This window comes from Nelumbo nucifera, chromosome 5 (assembly GCF_055504915.1).
Source record: "Nelumbo nucifera cultivar China Antique chromosome 5, China Antique-T2T, whole genome shotgun sequence".
In the NCBI taxonomy this organism is placed as follows: Eukaryota; Viridiplantae; Streptophyta; class Magnoliopsida; order Proteales; family Nelumbonaceae; genus Nelumbo; species Nelumbo nucifera.
Genome location: NC_142653.1, coordinates 38766260 through 38787624, shown reverse-complemented (window position 1 = coordinate 38787624; position 21365 = coordinate 38766260). Strand labels below are relative to the sequence as shown.

The 21365-nt window shown below is 39.0% G+C and overlaps 1 protein-coding gene across 7 annotated transcripts in view; it reads left to right on the top strand.

Annotated features, from left to right (window-relative positions):
• Positions 1–15359: 15359 nt before the first annotated feature.
• LOC104606679 (Zinc finger C-x8-C-x5-C-x3-H type family protein) overlaps positions 15360–21365 on the top strand; it is a 35929-nt gene continuing 29923 nt past the window's right edge. For 6 of the 7 annotated variants that reach the window (XM_088888645.1, XM_088888643.1, XM_088888641.1 and 3 more), the window contains exon 1: positions 15366–20804. In XM_088888645.1, coding sequence (XP_088744771.1) covers positions 15560–20804 — 5245 coding nt within the window. In that variant the 5' untranslated portion in view covers positions 15366–15559. Of the gene's footprint in view, positions 20805–21365 lie in introns of all 7 variants that reach the window. The other variant, XM_088888646.1, reaches the window with a different exon arrangement.

The window sequence follows — 21365 nt, the reverse complement described above, 5'->3', positions numbered from 1 at the left end:
AGACTTCTCTCCGGTTCCTTTCAGCCTATCTGCAACTCTTACATAATCCCCAGAGACTCTTTGGATGGTATTAGGCCTGGTTTGGATCCTAAGTGCATAGTTTGTAACCATATCTGTAATTCTAACTGGTTCTAAACCCGCCTATAACTCAGTTTCAAGGTTCAAAATATCGATACACCCCAATACACAAGAAGAAATGTATCGATAGTTCGATACTTAGGTCTTAGGCCTGCCTGCCTCCTATAAAAACAAATCTCAAAAGGGCTTTATTTAGAATATCAACACCCTGTAAATATGATATGATATACCCATATGGGGCATATATATCATGTCAAAATTTTGAACCATGGGACTAGGGGTGTCAATTGAATTTGGACGATCCAGTCCAATGTGAACCCATTACAAATGGACTAGGTCCAATCCAATCCAATGAATATTTTGGACCAGTCCAATTCAATGTCTGGACCGTCCAATCCATTCAATTTTGTTTTAATTTAAATTGGTTTTAACCCAAATCTGACCCATTAAAACCTATATTCTTATTTTCTATTAATGGATCAAATATTGGTTCAATCCAATCCAATCCAATATAAATTCATTACGGATGGAGCAGACTCAGTCCAATCCAATAAATACTTTGAACCATTAAGTCTAAACTGGTTTAATTCAATGTCTTATTGGTCCATCTAAATTGATGTTGGTCTGGACTAATCCCACCCAAAACTGGTCCATTAACACTCCTACTAGAAACTTAGACCTGGATCGAATTAGATGGTCAAACCACTGAACTGGTGTGGACTGGTTATTCAATGAACTTTCCATTTCCAAAGTAATTTTGGGAATTGGCTGTCTATGTTATATGAAAACAATGCTAAAGGCATGACTGTCTGAACTAGTGTGTCATGTGGAGAGAGCATGTGGGCTGTTGAACATGAAAAAAGCTTTCTGATTATTTAATTATTTTTTATGGCTAAGTTATTAAGGGGTGTTTGTCAATGTGTATGATTTTGCTGTCACGTCAAGAAAAATTATACAATTTTGATATTGTAACAATGTTTTTGTTTTGAAAAACAAATTCATACATATTGACCGACAACCATTAAGGAGGAGTTTGACAACAGGAATGGTTTTGCTTTCTAAAATAAAAACGACTGATGGTGGTTTTTTTTTTCTTCGGGGGGCAGGGGGGTGTGGGGTATTTGGTGAGGCTCGGATCAGATCCTGGATTGGAGGGGTTAAGAGTATTTTTTTTGGTATTTGGTGTCAATTGGTGATATGTACCACTAGATTTGTTTATGGGCCGAGCTTTGGGCCTGACTGTTCGGGTTTTAGATCAGATCCATTTAAAATTTGGCAAAAGCCAAATCTAAGCCCGATCTATGAACAGTCTATGTATCACACTAATAACCCTCCTCCTTCCAAAAGTCGGTGATTGTGAGAATCAAATCTGTATCCATACTGAAATGAACCAACTGAACCACCCTTCAGTTAGAAGAGTGGTTCCATAAGAAGTAATACATTTTTGTTGATATAATAGTTACTTTTGTTCTAGAAAATAAAACCATTTACATTGTTGACACCCCTAAATTACCAATTAAACTGATAAATCAGTTGACCCAGTGAGCTTAGTGATCTAGGGTCCAATAAATCTAGATCTGACAACAATGGCTATACGATTTTTGGTTGCGAATTTGAGATCAAACATTGCAAGACCAGATATTACAGGGCTGGATCTCAGAATAGCTAACTTTTTAGCGGAAAAGTACGGATAGGCCTATTGTAGATTTCTGAATTTCACTGCAGATTTATAAAAATTTAAAATATCAAATACCCTCATTTTATACATCAATGCTCACCCATGAATTGGCATCAATTCCAATCTGACACCTACCCAACTGTACTTTGGACCTAAAAATTCTGACCCTGGGTTAAATTGTCATTCTCCTATTTTTTAGTGGGTGATCAAAGAACCGTTATTGAAACCATCAATCACATAAAAATCAACCATTGTTACTTTGGGATTAAAAATTCTGACCCTGGGCCCTTATTTCTAATCCGTGGCCGAACAATCTCATTGAGCTAGTTAATGGTACGATTTGACTCTCTGCACCTCAACTGGCCTTCACTCTCACCTCACCACATGTCCAATTGGAGTGTGATGGAGCAGTTGTCCTTGTCCCATGACCAAATTGAAGGCGCTTAGACATTTGTCAAACTCACTTGGTTGGGTTATAAATGTGCAATATTTGAATTCAAATTCAAATCCATGTCTTTAGAAAAATGAAGCATGACCCATCAGAGCATCTAGTTTTATTTAACATCTTCTCGACGATTTGGTTTCTTAGTTTTGTATTTGCATGTGATTGTATAGGCTAAGACTTAAGAATTCTCCATTGTTCTCCTCATGTCGCCCAATTAAGCTAGGGTTAGAGGGATCATATTGATTTAGTCCCAAGTAGCATCGTTTGTATCCTGAATGCTTTAAGAGCTTTAGTATTTTCTTTTTATTTTATTTTCTAGGGGATTAGGACTAATTTGGGCACATCCCTATTCCTTAATCACTCTTCATTTTTCTATTTTTTCCTCTAAGTATGTTAGTGTTAGTTGATTTTTATTTTGGAAATGTGCAGGATTAAAATTTTGAGGGGGGATTTTGGGATGTGCAATCAATCATCAGTCCTATTCTCTAAAATTGTGGATCATTTGTCTCGTTCTGTAATAGCCCTTGTATTGGGGCCAACATGGTACCAAGCTTGGCACGAACACTGGACATGGGCCTAAGTATAACAGCCACAAACCTAGAACAATCTATAAAACGCAGGTCTGGCCCAATCTTGTAATAGTTTCAACTTTCAAAATGGGCCTGGACAATTAAATAGAATACTAGCCCATTTGATGAAAATATTGTTTTCTCTTCGCTATTTTACCTTGAGTATAACTAGAGGTAGAGGATGACCATCCCGTTCAACGTACGTGACCAATATTGTGATCAATTTTATTGGACATCCATCATTTGTATTGTAAATTTAGGTTAAACTTTTATTTGGCATGTTTTGATATATAGATTTGTTTTATTTGTAAACAATAACTGGTCATCTACATCATTTGAAATGAGCTTTTAGTAGAATAACTAGCACTAACCTTTTTTAGAGTAGAGGCCACTACCATTTGAATCTCATACTTTTTTTGAGAGTAGGTAGCACTAACCTTTTTTTGAGAGTGGAAATAACCACTCTTTTGATTTTCCTTCTTAATATATATATATATATTCATTTAGGAATATCAACAAATCAAATTTGGGTTTACCTATCATCTATTTGCAACCCTACCCCGAATAATAAAGTCTTCTTCATGTTTCCATCAATACCCCATGCACATAACAAAATGAAAAATGTGGTGTAGCCATATCAAATTAAATCAGCCACATGTGCCCATTGTGTGCCCATATCAAAATAAATTGTCCATATGTCATTATCATCATCATTATCAATCAGGCCTTATCTCAACTATATGAGGTCGGGTACATGAATTTTGTTTTACCAATCCATTCTATTTAAAGCCATATCCATTGTTAAATTGCCTATACCTGGTATGCCCAAATCATTTTTGTGTCACAAATCAAATCAATTTTATGATGTTTTATATGGAGTCAAAACATCATAACAGAAGTAAAATCAATGGGCAATATAAAATAGAAATTATTAATTTTAATAATTACTATTTATTATTATAACTAATAATTATTATAAGAAAAAATATTATATTGTATTGTAAATTAATCATTCAATTTATAGTGGACCATCTGTTTTGTCTACCTTACCAAACATGAAAATCCTTTTTATATTGGAATTTATGCCAAGAGAGTATATTAGATGAGGGGTAGGACCATAACAATCTTGGTTGTTGTGGTTAGTGTGCAAGATTGTTTGTGCTCTTTAACTATGGCATTAGAACTTAGATTCAGTTCAACCTCAACCAGCCTCTCATAGTTTCTTACTTAGCCTATATTTGTTAGAAATATCATTGTAATACTTTCCATGGGAAGACTTCAGTAGGAAATTGCCAATAAAGGGGATGTTTGGAACCGTGGCCATTTTCAAAAAAAAAAAAAAAAAAAAAACGGTGCCACATTGGATCCACATAGGCATTTTAACAAATGCCCATGTATCTCATTGTTTAGTTCAGCCGATTATTAAAAAATTGGGCATGCCTCAAAAATTGAGATCCCACTTTGGCGTTTCATGCATTGGTGAACCGTTTCCCCCAACAGTTGACTGATGTGTACCCTATGTGGTGCTTACCTGTCAGCACATACATGAAAAACGGTGCTTACCAAACAGCATAGTGTTGCTCACTGCCTACGTGGCAAAAGCATTTTTTTTGTGAGAAACGGATCTTGGAAGCATGGGCATTTTTTCTTGAAAATCGGTCCCAAAAGTGCTAGTGCTTCCAAACACCATGAAAGTAATAACTTTGTAAAACATTTACAAGTTATGGGTTTGTTAACACTTATTTTCAATTAGTGAGCACCCAAGATTGCCACATAATAATAAATTTCGTTTCATGAGCACCAAAAACTACTATCGTCAGTATAACAATTGAAGTTTATAGCATTTAGAAGAAAGAAACAGGAAAAAAAACCACGCTTGGGAAATTTTGCTTTAATATACATATATAGGTTTGAGATTTAATGAGACAAGGGAAGATACTAAAACAAGGTCCAAAGTATCAATATGATACGAGTTTCGGCCGTATCGTATCGGTACTTAGACCCTAAACACTTATTTTTTTTAGTTTTTTTTCAAACTTTGGTTTTTTGGAAAGATTATAGGCTTTTTTTTATTATTAAAAAATGGGGGTCCAAAACGCCCGGACCGTATCGTTTGTAAAAGATACGATACGATACGATACGCCCGATACATATCGATACTTTGAACCTTGTGTTACAAACATTGGCCATCATTGTGTGTGTGTGTGAGAGAGAGAGAGAGAGAGAGAGAGAGAGAGAGAGAGAGAGAGAGAGAGATCTTATTGGTGGGAGCAATAATGGGTTTTAATATAAACAATTAAGACCTAAGACAGTTTTTATTTGAGGGGTGGATGGATTTTATTAGAAACAATCAAGACTGGATATTTTTTTATTTTGACTTCTTATATTTTTAATGATTTAATTTAAGATAACGAACCATGTGTTTGAAAAATGAGAGGATGAGGAGGAGTGTGTGAGCAGGTGAGCATTGTGGTGAGAGGAACCCTCAAGGTAAATTGCATTTAGGTATCTTGCACTTTGGGGGTAGTCTCACTTTAGTGCCTGAACTTTCAAATATGTTACTTTGGTACCTGAATTTCCAAAAATATACATTTAAGTCCAATTTTGTTAAACTACTGTTATAGGGAGAGGTAAATTTTTGAAAACACCCATGTTTTTATTCATTTCCTCATTGTTCATCATCTTATACCTTTTGAACTTTAGATGCAAAATAGTGGTGACATTTTTGTAATTTATAGCCAAAGCACACTTAAATTAAGTCTTTATCAACTTTGGCTTGTGCTCCAAGTCCAAATGTAGGAGAAGATGAATATTGAGAGAAAGAGAATCAAAACATGAGCATTTTTGTAAGTTTATCCCTCACTATAAGGGTAATTTGACATAATTGGATTTAAATGTATATTTTTGGAAGTTCAGGTACTAAAGTGGCACGTTTGAAAGTTTAAGCATTAAGGTGAGATTACCATAGAAAGGACTAGGTGCCCATCTACAACATGCATAGACCTGGGCAAGAGTTGGGCTTTCCTATATGGGCCCAAAAAGCTTTGGGCATGAGCCCCAAGTCCATCCCATCTTATATGTGAGCCAGACAAGACTCGAATAAAAATGAGATCAGATTGAAGCTCCATAGCTCAGCATGCATTGGTAACATCTCCTATACTTGTCGTGGGGAGGTGTTCCCAATACATAGCTAGGATGGGCTGCAAGGCAAAAGTGTAGGGCATGCTCTGTGGGGCACTGATGCGAATTAAATAAAAGGGTAAAATACAAAAAAAAAAACTCCCCCATAGTTTCATTTTAACAAATACTTCTCCTGAACTTGCAAGAAATTCAACAAAAATCGCCTTTCCAGATGGAAAATGTTAGACTAATGCACCACTTTTTTTCACTCTACCTTTTAATAAATTATTTTACATACAAAATTACTAAAATAACAATATTTTAACTTGACAAAAACCTCCTTTAACGGTCATCTTCTAATGTTTTTATCGAGTTGAAGAAAGGTTATTTCAGTAATTTTGTATGTAAAATAATTTATAAAAGGGTAGAATGGGTATTTGAAAGAAACTGATGCACCAGTCTAACATTTTCCGTCCAAAAAAATGACAGAAGAGAGGTTTTTTGTTGAGTTTATCAAAAGTTTAGGGGAGCTATTTATTAGAATGAAACTATAGGAGAGGTTTTTATGATTGTTAGAAGCTTCAGGGGAGGATTTTGTATTTTACCCTAAATAAAAATGCGAGACCAAACATGAAACCTATTTTTCTCATATGGCAATTGTTTCTTTCTTAATAAATAAAAGCATACATATTAGCCATCACCCCATAAGCCTTAAATAGTGGGGGCAGCATTAGTATATACAAAGGGGCTCATACTTGTAATTATAATTTCACAAAAATGTTGGGGGTATTTGAATTGCTGTTGGGGGTAATTGTAATTCAAAAATTAAGGTGGGGTGAATTGGTGAAATACTTTTGATTTTTTCTTTAGGCTTGTTTGATTTTAAAGAAATAAGTACAAACAGAAAATGGGAGGAATTTCTCAAACAATTTTCCCACAACCTTATATTTCCCCAAGCATAGCCTCATTTTATAATTGGTTTTGGAACAAAATTAATTGGTGATTGACAGAGATACTGAGGAATGTATATCCATCCTCTAATGAATCCCCAAGAAGATGACTATGTAGACCATCAAGTTAGGATAAGCTTGACAGTGATAGACAATAAAAGATGCTCCTTGTTTCTGGTCCACAAGACATGGAACATGGAATACGGTGTCAAAATTTTGCTATGTATTTTCAGGAGGAATGAATGTGATGAGACCAACATTATAGGTTTCAATCCATCATTCTCTACATGTTGAAATGAGACGTGGCATGCTGTCGTGAGTTGAAGTGTCAACATGTTAATAGTTTACACTGTTATCGACTTGGGCTTTGGTTTAGGTTAATTGAATTAATAGTTTACACTGTTAAACTAAAGGTGCATGGTTTGAGTTAATAGTTTACACTGTTATCGACTTGGGATTTGATTTAGGTTAATTGAATTTTTGATAAAATTCCAATCCTAATCTCCAAAAGTTTCGCCCCCGATTATCAATTTGAGTCACATATTTCAATAATTTCTATATAATGTATTATAGATATTGCTATCCATCGGTAGGGTCCCGATTTTCTAGGCATGCCCGGTTTTTTAATAATTGGCTGAATCAAACAATGAGACACATAGGCGTTTGTTATGTAAATCTGACGTGGCACCATTTTTTTTAAAAGCGGCCATGGTTCCAAACATCTCCTAAGTTATTTATCTGGATAAATTCACTTACCCGAGTAGGTACCTTTACACACATTCTTTTGTTTTCCAGGTAAATAAGACAATGACTATTTTAGCCATAATAATCCATTATTAAAAAGGGGCACTATTGTCCCATCTAAGTGTTGGCAACTTCCCAGGGAAAATATATTTTTCATGGACCCTGTTTGGGTTACGATCGAATTGGCCCCAGATGCCATGTTGTCACGGGGGTAGTTCTACAGTGGAAGAAACCCGTGCGGCGTCCTGGCCAAGGCAGGCCAGGACAAGCCTTTATGCGCTTAGAGGCTAGGAGTTGCCCGATGGGATGGCTCCACCAAAGTCAGTAGCACTGGATCATGACCTCAAGTTCAATGGCCGGGGCATTCTCCTGGCTCAGACCAGTCCATGGGAGGCGCCGCTTACGTGCTAAAGGGGGACAACCATAATGGAAGGCGACCATGCGCCGATGAGGTGACTTGGCACCGATGTAAAGGGTCTCCTATATGCCGATGATGACAGGCACCTGTGTGCCATGATGATAGGCAACCGCTTGGGCCGGAACACACCCGTGCACTAGAGGCAACGGGATAGCTCAATCAGCTTGGGCAAGGGGCTGGCGAGGTGAAGGGACATGCTTGAGCCAAGCCCGCATGCCAAGCCTCCCAGGAGTATCGGTAGCGCAGTGCCGGTTCAACACTGTCCCCATGAGCAAGTGTGCGCCCATGAGGAACCCTGGTAGCCATGCAAGCTGTTAACCAGGGCCGCCCCGCAAGGGGATGAAGGTCTAGGAGTGCCAAGGTTAGGCACCCAAGGAGGTCGACCACCCCTCCTCAAAGAGTACGTTAAGCTTTTGGTGGTCTGCCTGAAGATGACATCAGTTCTCCCAAAAATCTTACAGGCGAAAATGACGGGCATGTCCCTAACGTAAGCCTGCCAAGCGTAGGCAAGGCTAAGCCTGCTTTGAATCGTAACAGGCTCCCCCACTCAATCCATTGTCGTCCTCGACAACGGGTCTTCCTCGTGAATGGGCGTCTGTGTCCCGCACCATCCACTTCCTTGCCAGTTCCAGGGCTCGTCTGGCTAGCCCGGGTCTTGCCTATATTGGTGTCCATTTATGGGGACGGAACCATTTCACCATGCCGGCCTGCCTGGACTTCACCCCCAGTGTCGAGGTTACTCAAACCGCGCAATGGCTATGCCGTTGAACTGTGAAAGAAGGGCCCTCGAAGAAATGTGTGTGGTGCTTCGCGGAGGTCCGCCCCATGTATCATCTTACCTCAAGGCTCAACCGTCTTCTTGGTAGCTTTTCAATGATGCTACCGAACACGTTGATAGGTCTACTCCTCGTGTTGGCGATGACCTGGGTACCCTTTCACCATGCTGGCCTACAGACTTCACCTCGCCGATTCGGGTTACTCAAACCTAGCCATGACTCATGCTCTCTGGGCCCTCGAAACTATGCTTCGCCTCGCCGACTCAGGCTACATCTTCACTCCGAGGGGGCCCCACTGCTGCTGCCTCAAGGAGACCTGACCGCTTCAAACGCGAGTGTGGCAACTTTTACCCATGAGTTGCCGAACATGCACTCGCCTTGTGATAAGCTTCTGCTGCTGCAAGTGTTCAACCTGAAAACTGAGCATGTCCACCTGAAACTTTGCCGGTGTAGGGCCGCCATGCTCCAACGGCTAGCGTAACCGCATTCCTAACAAGGTCCACGCGTCTGCCCCCGCATGAGGACAACAACCAATGCGTCAGCACCCGCAAGGGAAGCTGTTTTAGGGTCATTGGAATGGGAATGCGAACATTGAATGGCCTCTTGATAGGCCTGATAAACAATCTGCTCGGGCAGTGTACCCACATTCCTATCAAGGCTCACGCGTCTGCCACCGCATGAGGACAACAACCAAAGCGTCTGCAACCGCAAGGGAAGCTGTTTTAGTGTCATTGGAATGGGGACACAAACTATGAAATGGCCTCTTGTCAGGCCTGATCTGAATTCTGCTCGCTCCTGGGTGGAAGTGCCTAGGGACCGCAACCCACAAAATGCTGCTTGTCGAAATGACCGCTTCAACTGGCTCTGGGCTAATCTACTGAAAACCAACTGCTGCTGCAATTAGCCAACTTGCTCTGATACCAACTATCACGAGGGTAGTTCTACAGCGGAAGAAACCCGTGCGGCGTCCTGGCCAAGGCAGGCCAGGACAAGCCTTTATGCGCTTAGAGGCTAGGAGTTGCCCGATGGAATGGCTCCACCAAAGTCAGTAGCACTGGATCATGACCTCAAGTCTAATGGCCGGGGCACTCTCCTAGCTCAGACCAGTCCATGGGAGGCGCCGCTTACGTGCTAAAGGGGGACAACCATAATGGAAGGCGACCATGCGCCGATGAGGTGACTTGGCACCGATGTGAAGGGTCTCCTGTATGCCGATGATGATAGGCACTTGCGTGCCATGATGATAGGCAACTGCTTGGGCTGGAACACACCCATGCGCTAGAGGCAACGGGATAGCTCAATCAGCTTGGGCAAGGGGCTGGCGAGGTGAAGGGACATGCTTGAGCCAGGCCCGCATGCCAAGCCTCCCTTGAGTATCGGTAGCGCAGTGCCGATCCAACACTGTCCCCATGAGCAAGTGTGCGCCCATGAGGAACCCTGGTAGCCATGCTAGCCGTTAACCAGGGCCGCCCTGCAAGGGGATGAAGGTCTAGGAGTGCCAAGGTTAGGCACCCAAGGAGGTCGACCACCCCTCCTCAAAGAGTACGTTAAGCTTTTGGTGGTCTGCCTGAAGATGACATCAGTTCTCCCAAAAATCTTACAGGTGAAAATGACGGGCATGTCCCTAACGTAAGCCTGCCAAGCGTAGGCAAGGCTAAGCCTGCTTTGAACTGTAACAATGTGGCGTAGGGGTGTTCACAGGTCAGGTTGGATCGATTTGAGTCTTTTTTTTCAACCAACCCGACCTAGTTGGTTTACTTATTAGCTAAATCAAAACCAACTGACCCAAACATGAAGGGTCGGCTTGGGTCGGTTTATCGGTTTTCTTATATATACATATTAAACTAAAATATTTATATATGAATATCTATTTATATTTAAGTTTATTTCTTTTTAGTTTTTATCATAAATAACCAATTTTTTTCAAAGTTCAAACAAAACACAAATAAAATATATCAACATTTAACATATAGGGTAGGGACTAATTAATAATTACTTAAAAATATAAGATCGATTCGATTCAGTTTGGCTTCGATATTCATACATTAAAACCAATCGATTCCGTTTTACCCCAAACCCGGAATCTAGTAAAAACTGTTGAAAAAGTCAACAAACCATTGACCTGGGCGGTCGAATCATCGACCCATTCAATGGTTTTTGACAATTTTTATTTTTAAATTTTGCTATCAGAACGAGCCATCCGTTTGAACCGGACGGTCGAACCGTTGACCCGAAAACTAGTGCCTATAATGGTTCCATTTTCTGGGTCGTTTTTTAAAACGTTGATTTAAAATGAACACCCCAAATGTGGCACCTACCTAGCCATCTTATCTCTTTAGGACAGATAAGCACGACCAAGAAGAGGAGCGTCGTGCGGATAAGGAGGACAGATCCGCCAAGGATTAGGACTTATCCCGATCGAAGACCTCAGCAGACAACCTCATCCCGACAACCCCATAAGCCTCATCCGAATCAGACACGGATCTTCGACTATAGATAGATAACCTCCGCTCAATGTAATGGACGTTTAGACTCTTTAGCTTTCATATTGTTATTCTGCCTCTGCTCGGACTGACATTCTTCTCAACTGCTTGACCTGACTACCTACCCATTCTTTTCATTACTGACTTGAGCGTCGAAGTGCCTACCCAGGGAACAACTCCTCGGGCCTCTGATCTCTTTCTTGGTTTCAAATCTCACTACATAGCTTCATCTTTCCACCTCGACTTCGCCAATTAGTAAAACTATCTGACTACGATTTTGATTCAAAACACTTCAGATTAGACAACATCAGACCCCACGTAAATCTAAGAAAAAGATCATGGGTATTTTGGTTAGTAGAAACCAAAATCCCCTTTACCAGCTTTCCCCTCTCTAAATATCTAAAATACGAACGCCCCCAAAAGAAGATCCTTATTTGGTCTCCTTATAATTTGATCTAATATGGATGCATCCCTATTCGATCCCATTTGGTTTAGATATATATGCTCGCGTGTAATTAAAACTTATATAGTATATACTAGTAACGTTGGTCTGAATATTGTGTTTTATATCAAAATCATTTTTATTTTTATTTTCTTAATAATGCATATTATTTTTACCATGCTTAATTTAATTCATTCATGATATTCAATATCTGATTGCAATACAAGGTTGATCGATTCGAATCTGATATAAATTCAATTCTAAATTGAATATGAACAATCAAATTTAGTTCTCCTTAAATCAGATTGGATTCAATCCGTTTATAGTCCCTAATTTAACCATATAATCCTCACATTGAAATATGATTTTCTTTCTTTCTTTTTTTCTTTTGTTTCACGATATGGTATTCATCTACCCTTTAAATAGTATTAATGGCAATGGGTCGAGGTAGGGTTTTGCAAGCCTCTTCCTTGATCCCAAACTCAAAAAAACCAACCCCGTCCCTAGCCTGTACCCCAACAAGGCTATAGATTCCAACTCTTGGAATGGGGATCTTGAATTTGCCTTATCCCTACTTGCAAATTAATTTTTTTGAACCATCGTTAATCCAGACGGTTGGACCGTTTGGCCTAGGAACCGTTCAGGCAACTGGTTCCATTTTACTCCAAACTCGATCTTTGGCCAAAAACTGTTAAAAAAGTCAACAACCTGTTGATCCGGGTGGTTGAACTATCGACCCATTGACCCATTTAATGATTTTGACCATTTTTTATTTTTAATTATTTTTTATGTTTTTAATTTGTTTGTCATAATGGTCCATTTGTTCGAACCAGGCAGTCGAACCGTCGACCCAGAAACTAATGGCCAAAATGGTTATGTTTTCGAGTCATTTTTTAAAACATTGGATTTTTTTAACCTATGTATAATTATGTAATATAATATAATATAATTTATATTGAAATTTATGTTAAGATATATTATATTATATTATGTAATACAGTAAACTACCCTGGGCAGGTTGAAATCCGTGAAGATGGGTCAAATAGCCTTCTATGCTAAGGGTCTATTTGGTTCCTTGGAATAGGTGTTGGAATTTGAATTATAACGACCAATTCTAATTCAAACTATTTGTTTGGTTGGAATGAGATTCCAATTCCCATTATGCCAAGAATGGGATTCTTAGTATGGGGGAACAGTCATTCTAGGCTCCCCCTAAGGAATGTATTCATATTTTAAAGTTTGTTAAGAAGTAAAGATCTCATAACAAAAATATCCCCAAACCTTAATACTAACAAAATATTATTAAATTAATACTTGAAAACAAAGATATTAATTATTAAATATAATAATATAACATTAATAAATAATTCATAAAATAATAATAAAACATTAATAATTAATAATATTGTAAAAGTATTTATAAGACAATATTAATAATTAAAACAACAACAACAACAATAATATATTAGTAAAATGTTAATAAAGCAATAGTACTATAATAAGACATCTATATATATACTAACAATAAAATGGGTGTACGGTCGTGTATTCTCCTTCCAATAAACGGTATCTCACATACAAATACCACGAAGCATGCGAAAATGACATCAATAAATTACAAGAATGCCGAATAGAGACAAACCTCCTTATATATTTAATTTTATGGTATTCGAAAATTACAAAATTGTCACATATAAGACAAATTTACTCTCTTTAGCTCACTATGTAATTACTTCAATGATATTCAAAAACCACAAGACTGTCATGTATAAGACAAACCTTCCGATGTAGTTGACTGTATGACATTTGAAAATTATAGAAGTGTCACATATAAGACAATTTTACTTTGTTTAACTCACTATGTAATTGCCTCAATGATATTCAAAAATTACAGGAATGACATATATAAGACAAACCTTCTAATGTAACTGATTTTATAACATTCAAAAATTAGAGGAGTGCCACATATAATTTACAATTATGCCATCTTATAAAATAAAATATAATCTCTATTCCCTATCGCCTAATTCTCTCTCTCTCTCATCCTATTCTCTATCTCAACTTTTATTTATTAATTTATTATTATTATTATTATTATTATTATTATTATTATTATTATTATTATCATCATCATCTAAGCATTTATTTGTTTAATAAAAGTAAATAAACTATTTATAAATCAATAAAATAAAGGATGTTTAACATTGAGTTAATCAACTTTTATTTATTTATTTATAAATAATTTACTAACAAATTATTCTCTCCCCTTGAGCCCAATATTTAGGGCTGGCAATAGGTTGGGTTTGGTTTGAAATAGCTTATACTAGTCTCATGCCAATAAATTTTTATTTATTCATTTATTTTATTTTATTTTATGAATTATTATATAAACATTAATTTATTTAAGAAAACTAGGGTTGAACCAATGGGTTGGGTCTATCTGATGTAGGTATGGCAATTTCCTCTATAAGACTGGGGCCCTGCCCCGAACGGGGCGAGTTTTCCCTGACCCTAAACAAGGATTGGGCGGGGACGAGGAAAATATTTTTTCCTTGAACCAGGGACGGGGCGGGGACGGGGCAAAGTATCTTGGCTACAGGGCAGAGACGTTGAGGGGGTGCCTCGCCTTAAATCTACCCTGTTGCCATTCCTGACTTGATTGAGCTAAATTATTGATTGAACATAATTATAATGGTTATTGTTCCGTGATTTTGTCTCGATTAATAATTGGGTTGGTTTTTGCTCTTACTTGTCAAAAAAATGATTTAGATCTGGAACCGATTATTTTATGAAAATATATAATTTTTTTAACTTTCTTGTAATTTTTATCATGTTTTATGTTTAAAGTAGAAAATTTGATAAATAATAAATAAGATAATATTAGTTAAAAATGTTTAACTTATTAACATAAAAACATTTTGGTATTAAGTTATTATTTGGACATAATCAGGTCTATGATTTTATCCCAATTAAATAATTGGTTCAAGATTGGTTCTACCTAGACCTAATCCGTTGATAGTCCTAAACCAAAATGGGGCCCAATATAGTTGTTTATTATTCGTAGCAATATACTTATAGTTATTTTATTTAACAAAAGAGTAACTTAATTTATTATTGTATCTCCAAATGTCAATTTTCTATTTCACCTTGTGACGTAGGGGCATCCCCCTAGTTGATAAATTAATAATAAAAAGCAAAGATATTATTTATTAAATAATAATAAAAAATTAAATTTAACACAATAACAAAATAATACTATAATAGAATATTAATACTCTGGTAATAAAATAATAAATTATCAGTAAAAAATAATAAAAATATTTTTAAAGTAATAATATATTAATGAAATATTAAGATATTAATTATTAAATACTTATAACATCATAAGAACAAAGTACTAATAAAATAATAATAACAATAATATATTCATAAAATATTAATAAAATCATTTTAATTGATTATGATTCCAACTCCAAATGAACCAGATAGCAACAATTGGGGGAAAACAATACGGACCCATTTCGTTGCGCCTCCTAAACAGTAAACATGGGTTTGGGCCTTTACGGTGGCCACAGGCCCACAGCCCACGGAAGCCCACAAGCATATCTCAAATTTTCAATTACATGGCACGAGCCGCACGGCCCAAAAGAAGACGTATGGCGCGGGAAACGCATCTCTCGCGCCTTCTTAAAGCGGAGTTTTGGCTTCACTTTCCAGCCAAAAGAGTTGTTCAAAGACAAAGCAGCAGCAATATCCAACCTCATGGACTCACAACAACTCGAGATCGGACAATTGGAGAGGAATTCCCAAACTCCACATACAGCAGATAAGTGCAGCAACAGAAGCTAGATCTTCCATGGAGCCACCACCACCACCCTTCCTACACGGCAACAACAACAGGTACGCTCCGATCCATCATAGGTTTTCCGGCGACCGGAATTTCTACCACCACACCCAACCCCACCCACACCACAACCTTCAACCACCACCGGCTCCGCCACCAAACCCTACTCCGTATCATCACCATTCCCAATTCCCTTTCCCTAATTCTCACCCTATCGAGGAGGACCCCAGAAGACATGCCTTCGATGTTGACCGCCCTGCTAGGGTTGTCGATCGTCTAATCTTCGAACACCACCGTCACAACCACCTTCCTTTCCCCGAAGAGCATCCCCGTCTTCGAGGGCCCGAATTCAACACTTCTGATGCCTGGGATCTACATAGGGTTCCGCCCGATAACCGCCCCCCGCCACCGCCTCATCCTCCGGCGGCTTTCCCTGTTGCTTGGGAAAATGAACCCCATCACCCTCCCTTCAGCCATCCCATGTCTCCGTATGATGGCAATTTCGTTGATCAAAATAGATTTGGAGACGATCCAGAAGCGGCCGTTGGGTTTAGAGAGTATTCTGGCAAGGAATTGATATGGGATCAAATTAATCATCGAGGTAATGGTAGTGGTAATGGTCATGGTGATTATTACCGTCATCATGTTGCGTTTGAGCCCACCATGTCGTCTAGGGATTTTGAGTCTGTGACGACGAGCCATCATGGTTCTCGCCACAACTTAGAGTTCAATAATGGACGCTCATGGAATAGTGGAGGAGGAGCCGATCTGGATGCAAACAGGAGATGGAAGTCGTCGAGGCCACATTCGAAAGACGTGGGCTCCTATGCTCATCACCATTCGGGAACTGAAAGGGAAAATACAGAGATTGTTAGAGATGAAAATGGTCGAATTCTCCCAGAAAAACACTATACCTACACTTCAAAAATGGGGAGGTTTAAGAACAGGATTACCGTGGAAGGTAACCAAGAAATTATTCATACTCCAAAGAAGAAAATACAAAAGCCAAGCGCTCTAGTTAGGGTTCAGTTAGCAAATCCTTCCCTTAGGAAAAGGCGAGATGAACATTTTGGACCATCCACATACTTTGATGAGTCTAACTCTGGTTCTTTTAGAGGTAAAGGCCCCCTTGTATTCTCTGATTATAGAACAGAAGAAGACAGAGAAGGTAGCCCTGTTGAACTCGATGTTTCTTTCAAGTCTAATACTCTAGTGGCCAAAGCTATTTTGACTCCTCCAAGTTCTGTTGTTAGTTCTGAAGGGACGGGCACCCCAGGGGCTAAGAAGATGAAGAGTGTCTTGACGCTTGTTTCAGGTTTGTCAAGTTCACGGGTACCTGAGCTCCGTGAGGGATCGGTAAATGGAGATATTTCTACACATGGGGCAGATGCCTCCTCAAGTTCTGATAAGGCTCCAATTCTGTCAAAAGAGAAAGTTAAAAATTCTGGTATTGGGACAGTGGATAATGTTGGTGTGCAGCCTTGTCCAAATGAGGTCACCTTTTCACTTCAGAACAGTGCAACGAATGGAACTGATGAGGCTGTTTCGACAAGAAATAGTATTAATGTTGGTTCTGCTGGGACTTGCACTCCGAATAGTAAAAAGAAGAAAGCCTGGTCCTCTGATTCACGTTTATCAAATTCAAGGGCGTCTGATAAGGGACCTGGAAATGCAGATAGCTCCACTTGTGGTGTGGATGCTATCATTAGTTCCAACAAGGTTCCAAGGGAGTCAAAAGACAAGGTTCAAGTTTCTGGGACAGAGAAAAAGGAAAATGTTGGTTCACAAGCTTGTCCAAATAGGGTAATTTTATCACTTGAAAAGGAAGGATCTTCTAGGGATACAGTTTCTGTTGTTGATAGAGTTAATACTGTTTCTGATAGGACTTGTATGCCTAAAACTAAGAAGAAGAGGAGGAAAATCTTGTCCTCTGTTTCAGATTTGTCAAATTCTAGGCCCTCTGAAGTCCATGAAGAACCTGTAAATGTGGATTGGTCCACATGTGGTGCAGGTGCTGCCTTGAGTTCTGACAAGGGCCCAACAGCGCCCGAAGAGAAAGTTAGAATTTCTGGCTTGAGAGCAACTGAAGATGTTGGGAAGCATTCTTTTCCAAATCAGGACACTGGGTTGTCTGTGACCGTGAATAGTGTAGCAGAAGGACCTCAAAAGTCCATGGTTTCTATGAGTTGTGTTAATGTCATCTATGATAAGAATTCTGCACCTAAACACAAGAAAAAGAAGAAAGTCCTGTCCTCTGTTTCCAGTGCATCAAGTTTACAGACATCTGGTGCCCCTGAGGGACCTAAAAACATTGATGGCTCTCCCCAAGGTACAAGTAGCACTTTGGGTTCCGACAAAGATCTAATGCAGTCCAGAGAGAAAGTTAGTGTTTCTGGCATTGGGACCGTGAATGATGTTGGTTTGCAACTTTCTCCTAAGGAAGCTACTGTGTCACTTGGGCACAACACATTGGGACAATCTTCCATGACTATGACTTCAGTGAAAGGTGGTGCAAATGGTGTTTCTGCTAGGGCACTTACAAGAAAGATGAGGAAGAAAATGAAAGTCGTAGTCCCTCTTTCTGGATCATTAAGTTCGGAGGTATCTGACATGAACGAAGGATTGCCATGTTCAGGTAGCTCCAACCATCATGCTGAGGCCAGCATGAGTTCTGACACTGGTCTGAGACATGAACAAGCAGTTACAATTTCCAGCACTAGAACTGCGGATGATTTAGGCTCACATCCTTGTCCTAAGGAGGCTTTGGTAGAACTTGAGAATAGTGCAATAGAAGTACTTCAGGAGGCCATAGATACAGTGAGAGGTGAGGGTACATTTATTTCAAATGGAAAATGTATATCGAAGAGTGATAAGAAGAAGGTCATGTCCCCTTCTTTGGGTTTGTTAAATTCACAGGCATCGGAAATTGGTGAGGGACCTATTGTGAATGGAGATAGCTCTGCAGGAAAGGTGGGCACTGCATTGAGTTCTGACAAGGCCCGAACACATTTAGAACTACAAGTTCCAATTTCTGGTATTGGGACTGTTTGTGATGTTGGCTTGCACTCTTTAAATGAACCTGGTGCATCATGTGGGAACTATGCAGGAGAAGGGTTTCTGGAGGTTAAAGGTTCAGAGAGTTGTCTCACAATAATTGGTTCTGATGGGACATGTACACCTAAGATTAAGTGGAAGAGGAAAGCCATGGCTCCGCTTTTGAGTTTTCCAAGCTCTCCTGCACCTGAAATTCACAAGATAGCCTTATACACCAATACCTCTGCCAATGGTGCAGATGTTGCTTTGAGTTCTGGGAAAGGTTTAAAGCAGCCAGAACACATTGAAGTTTCTGGTAATGGAATTGTATGTAATGTCAGTTTGCAGAATTGCCAAAATGGAAGAAATGTACCTGAGACTAGAGCAGTGGAGGCATTCTGTGAGCCCATAGTTTCAGCTGGAGGTGCATCTAGTGAGAACATAAGTAAACTGGATCAACTTAATGTGGGTTCTAGTTCAGTTGTTGAGGATTTGGCTGCTCCAAGTACGCAGTCCCCTTCATCAGTATTGCAAGGTAGGCAACAAGAAGCTCCTTGTGTGTCCATGACCAACTGCAAGGAACATTCTTGCAAAGATAATTTTATGGACATGGAAAGTGCAAAAGGAAGTGGAGAACAAACTGAAGTTGATAAATCAGATGTAAATGATATGCTTAGTAGAAAGAACAGTGAAGACATTGCTGCATTGCATTCACAGAGTCGGGAAGAATCGTCTGGAGTGCCTTTAGAACTCCAGGCTTCAGATTTAGATCAGAAATCACCTGGTAGAACAATAGAGGGTGATGGTCAATATCTTCTGGTGAAAGATGAATTGCCCTTTGAGTCCAATTATTTATCTTTAGGTGCAGAGACCCCTGAAGTCTCTACGGGTAATTCCACTGATGTGCCAATGGAGTCGCTTGATAATGTTAACAAGGTTGACACCCCAGAATCTTTTCCTATGGATACAGAATCAGAAATGTTGAATGCCAAGCAGTTGCTTAGCCATGTGTCCAATGAAAAGGACATTAGGGGTGATCATAAACTTGATGAGAAGTCATTGATAGGTGGTTCCCCTTTAAGTGGTAATGATTCATTTGCTTCTGAGCTTGAACTTAATGTGAAACCAAATAAGAATGTACAGAGTTGTAACTTAATTACAGAGAAGAATGTGTTGTTGCCATCACTGGAAACCAAAAAACTAACACATAGTCTGAAGCTGAAGGGTGTCGAATTGAATGGTAAGAAGTCCCAGCAAACATCTCATGTTTTTCCCAGTCGATCATCTTTTGTTTTGGGTCCCTTGAAAGAAATTTCTTATTCAACTCATCTTTCAAGGCCACGGACATGGCGTCGAACAGATAATCCTTCTACTTTGGATGGTAAAAAGTCATCTCCAAGCACCAGTACTTCACAAAGGCAGTCACCAAGAAAACTTGGAAAGGTTCAGGGCACTTCTTACATACGCAAGGGTAACAGCCTTGTAAGAAAATGTGCTCCTTTTGCTGCTCTTCCTCAGGCTTCTCGTAGTTTGAATAAGGTTTACCGGTTGAATCCTGTGGGTAAGGATGAAACGAAGAATGATACAGATTCTGAATTCAAGGTTGAAAATGTTGATCCTCCAAATAGTTTTAGAACAGGAACAGGCAGAATGAATGCTTCTCTCGAGATTCCCAAAACACCTCCCTTACCACAAAGCACCAATATAGCAAACTGCACTATGAAGTCTTCACGAGATTGCATGTCTTCAGCATTGGCAGATCCTCTTTCAGAAGATGGTTCAGAAAATATACTGGATCTTCCCAAACTTGCGGAAAGAGAGGATACACTCCAGAATACCAGAGCTTCCGAAACTCAAGCTGGTTCGAGCACAAATTCTGGAATTCAAAACATCTTTAATGATGGAAATTCAAAGTCCTTATCGAAGAGCATAATATATGTAAAGCGTAAGTCAAATCAGTTGGTTGCTGCTGCAAGTCCTGAGCATTGTGATCCATCTATCCATGTTGCAGAAAAGATGCAATCTTTATCTTCTTTGATATCTTCTGATTGTTACTACAAAAAGAAAAAGAACCAGCTTATTCGAAATGCCACATCATCAGGAAGCCATGCCAAGCTAACAGTTGCTGCCCCCGAGGACAGTTCAAATTCAGAGGGACAAAGGGTTCAAAAGGTTTCCTCTTCAAAATGCAGCAGAAATTTAAGTAAGAAGACACCTTATAAAGGTTTGTCTTTCACAACCTATTCAATTATTGTAGTTTTATTTTTCTTCTCTTAGTTTTTTTGCAAATATGGATGATTTTGCATTTCAAAACAAAAACAACTGCCACATCAGAAAAAAACAAAATAATACCTATTGGTGAAAACCCCCTTAGTTGCCTGGAAATCTATATGGAGTTTAGAGCAACTAGAACTAGAACATGATATTTTTTCATTCTATTATGATTTATAAGCTTTTGAAATATATTTGACATTGCATTTTATGCTGATTGTTGCACCTAAATGGTTTATCGTTGTACAAAATCTTGATACGTTTAATGAATGTCTCACTATGTTCAGCAATATATGCCGATTTAAATTAATTCAGAATCTGTAGTCTTTACTGGACTTATGAAATGCAGAAGTTCACGCATAATACATGGTTTATGCTTATGTGGATTACATGGATTTCTTGACTTGCTTTATTTGCTTCGGAGGCATCCCTAGGGACAAAGGCAAGGGACATTTTAAGGTATACGCCTTGCCTATGCCCCTGTTGCAGCACTTTCAAAAGGTGCGTGCCTGGT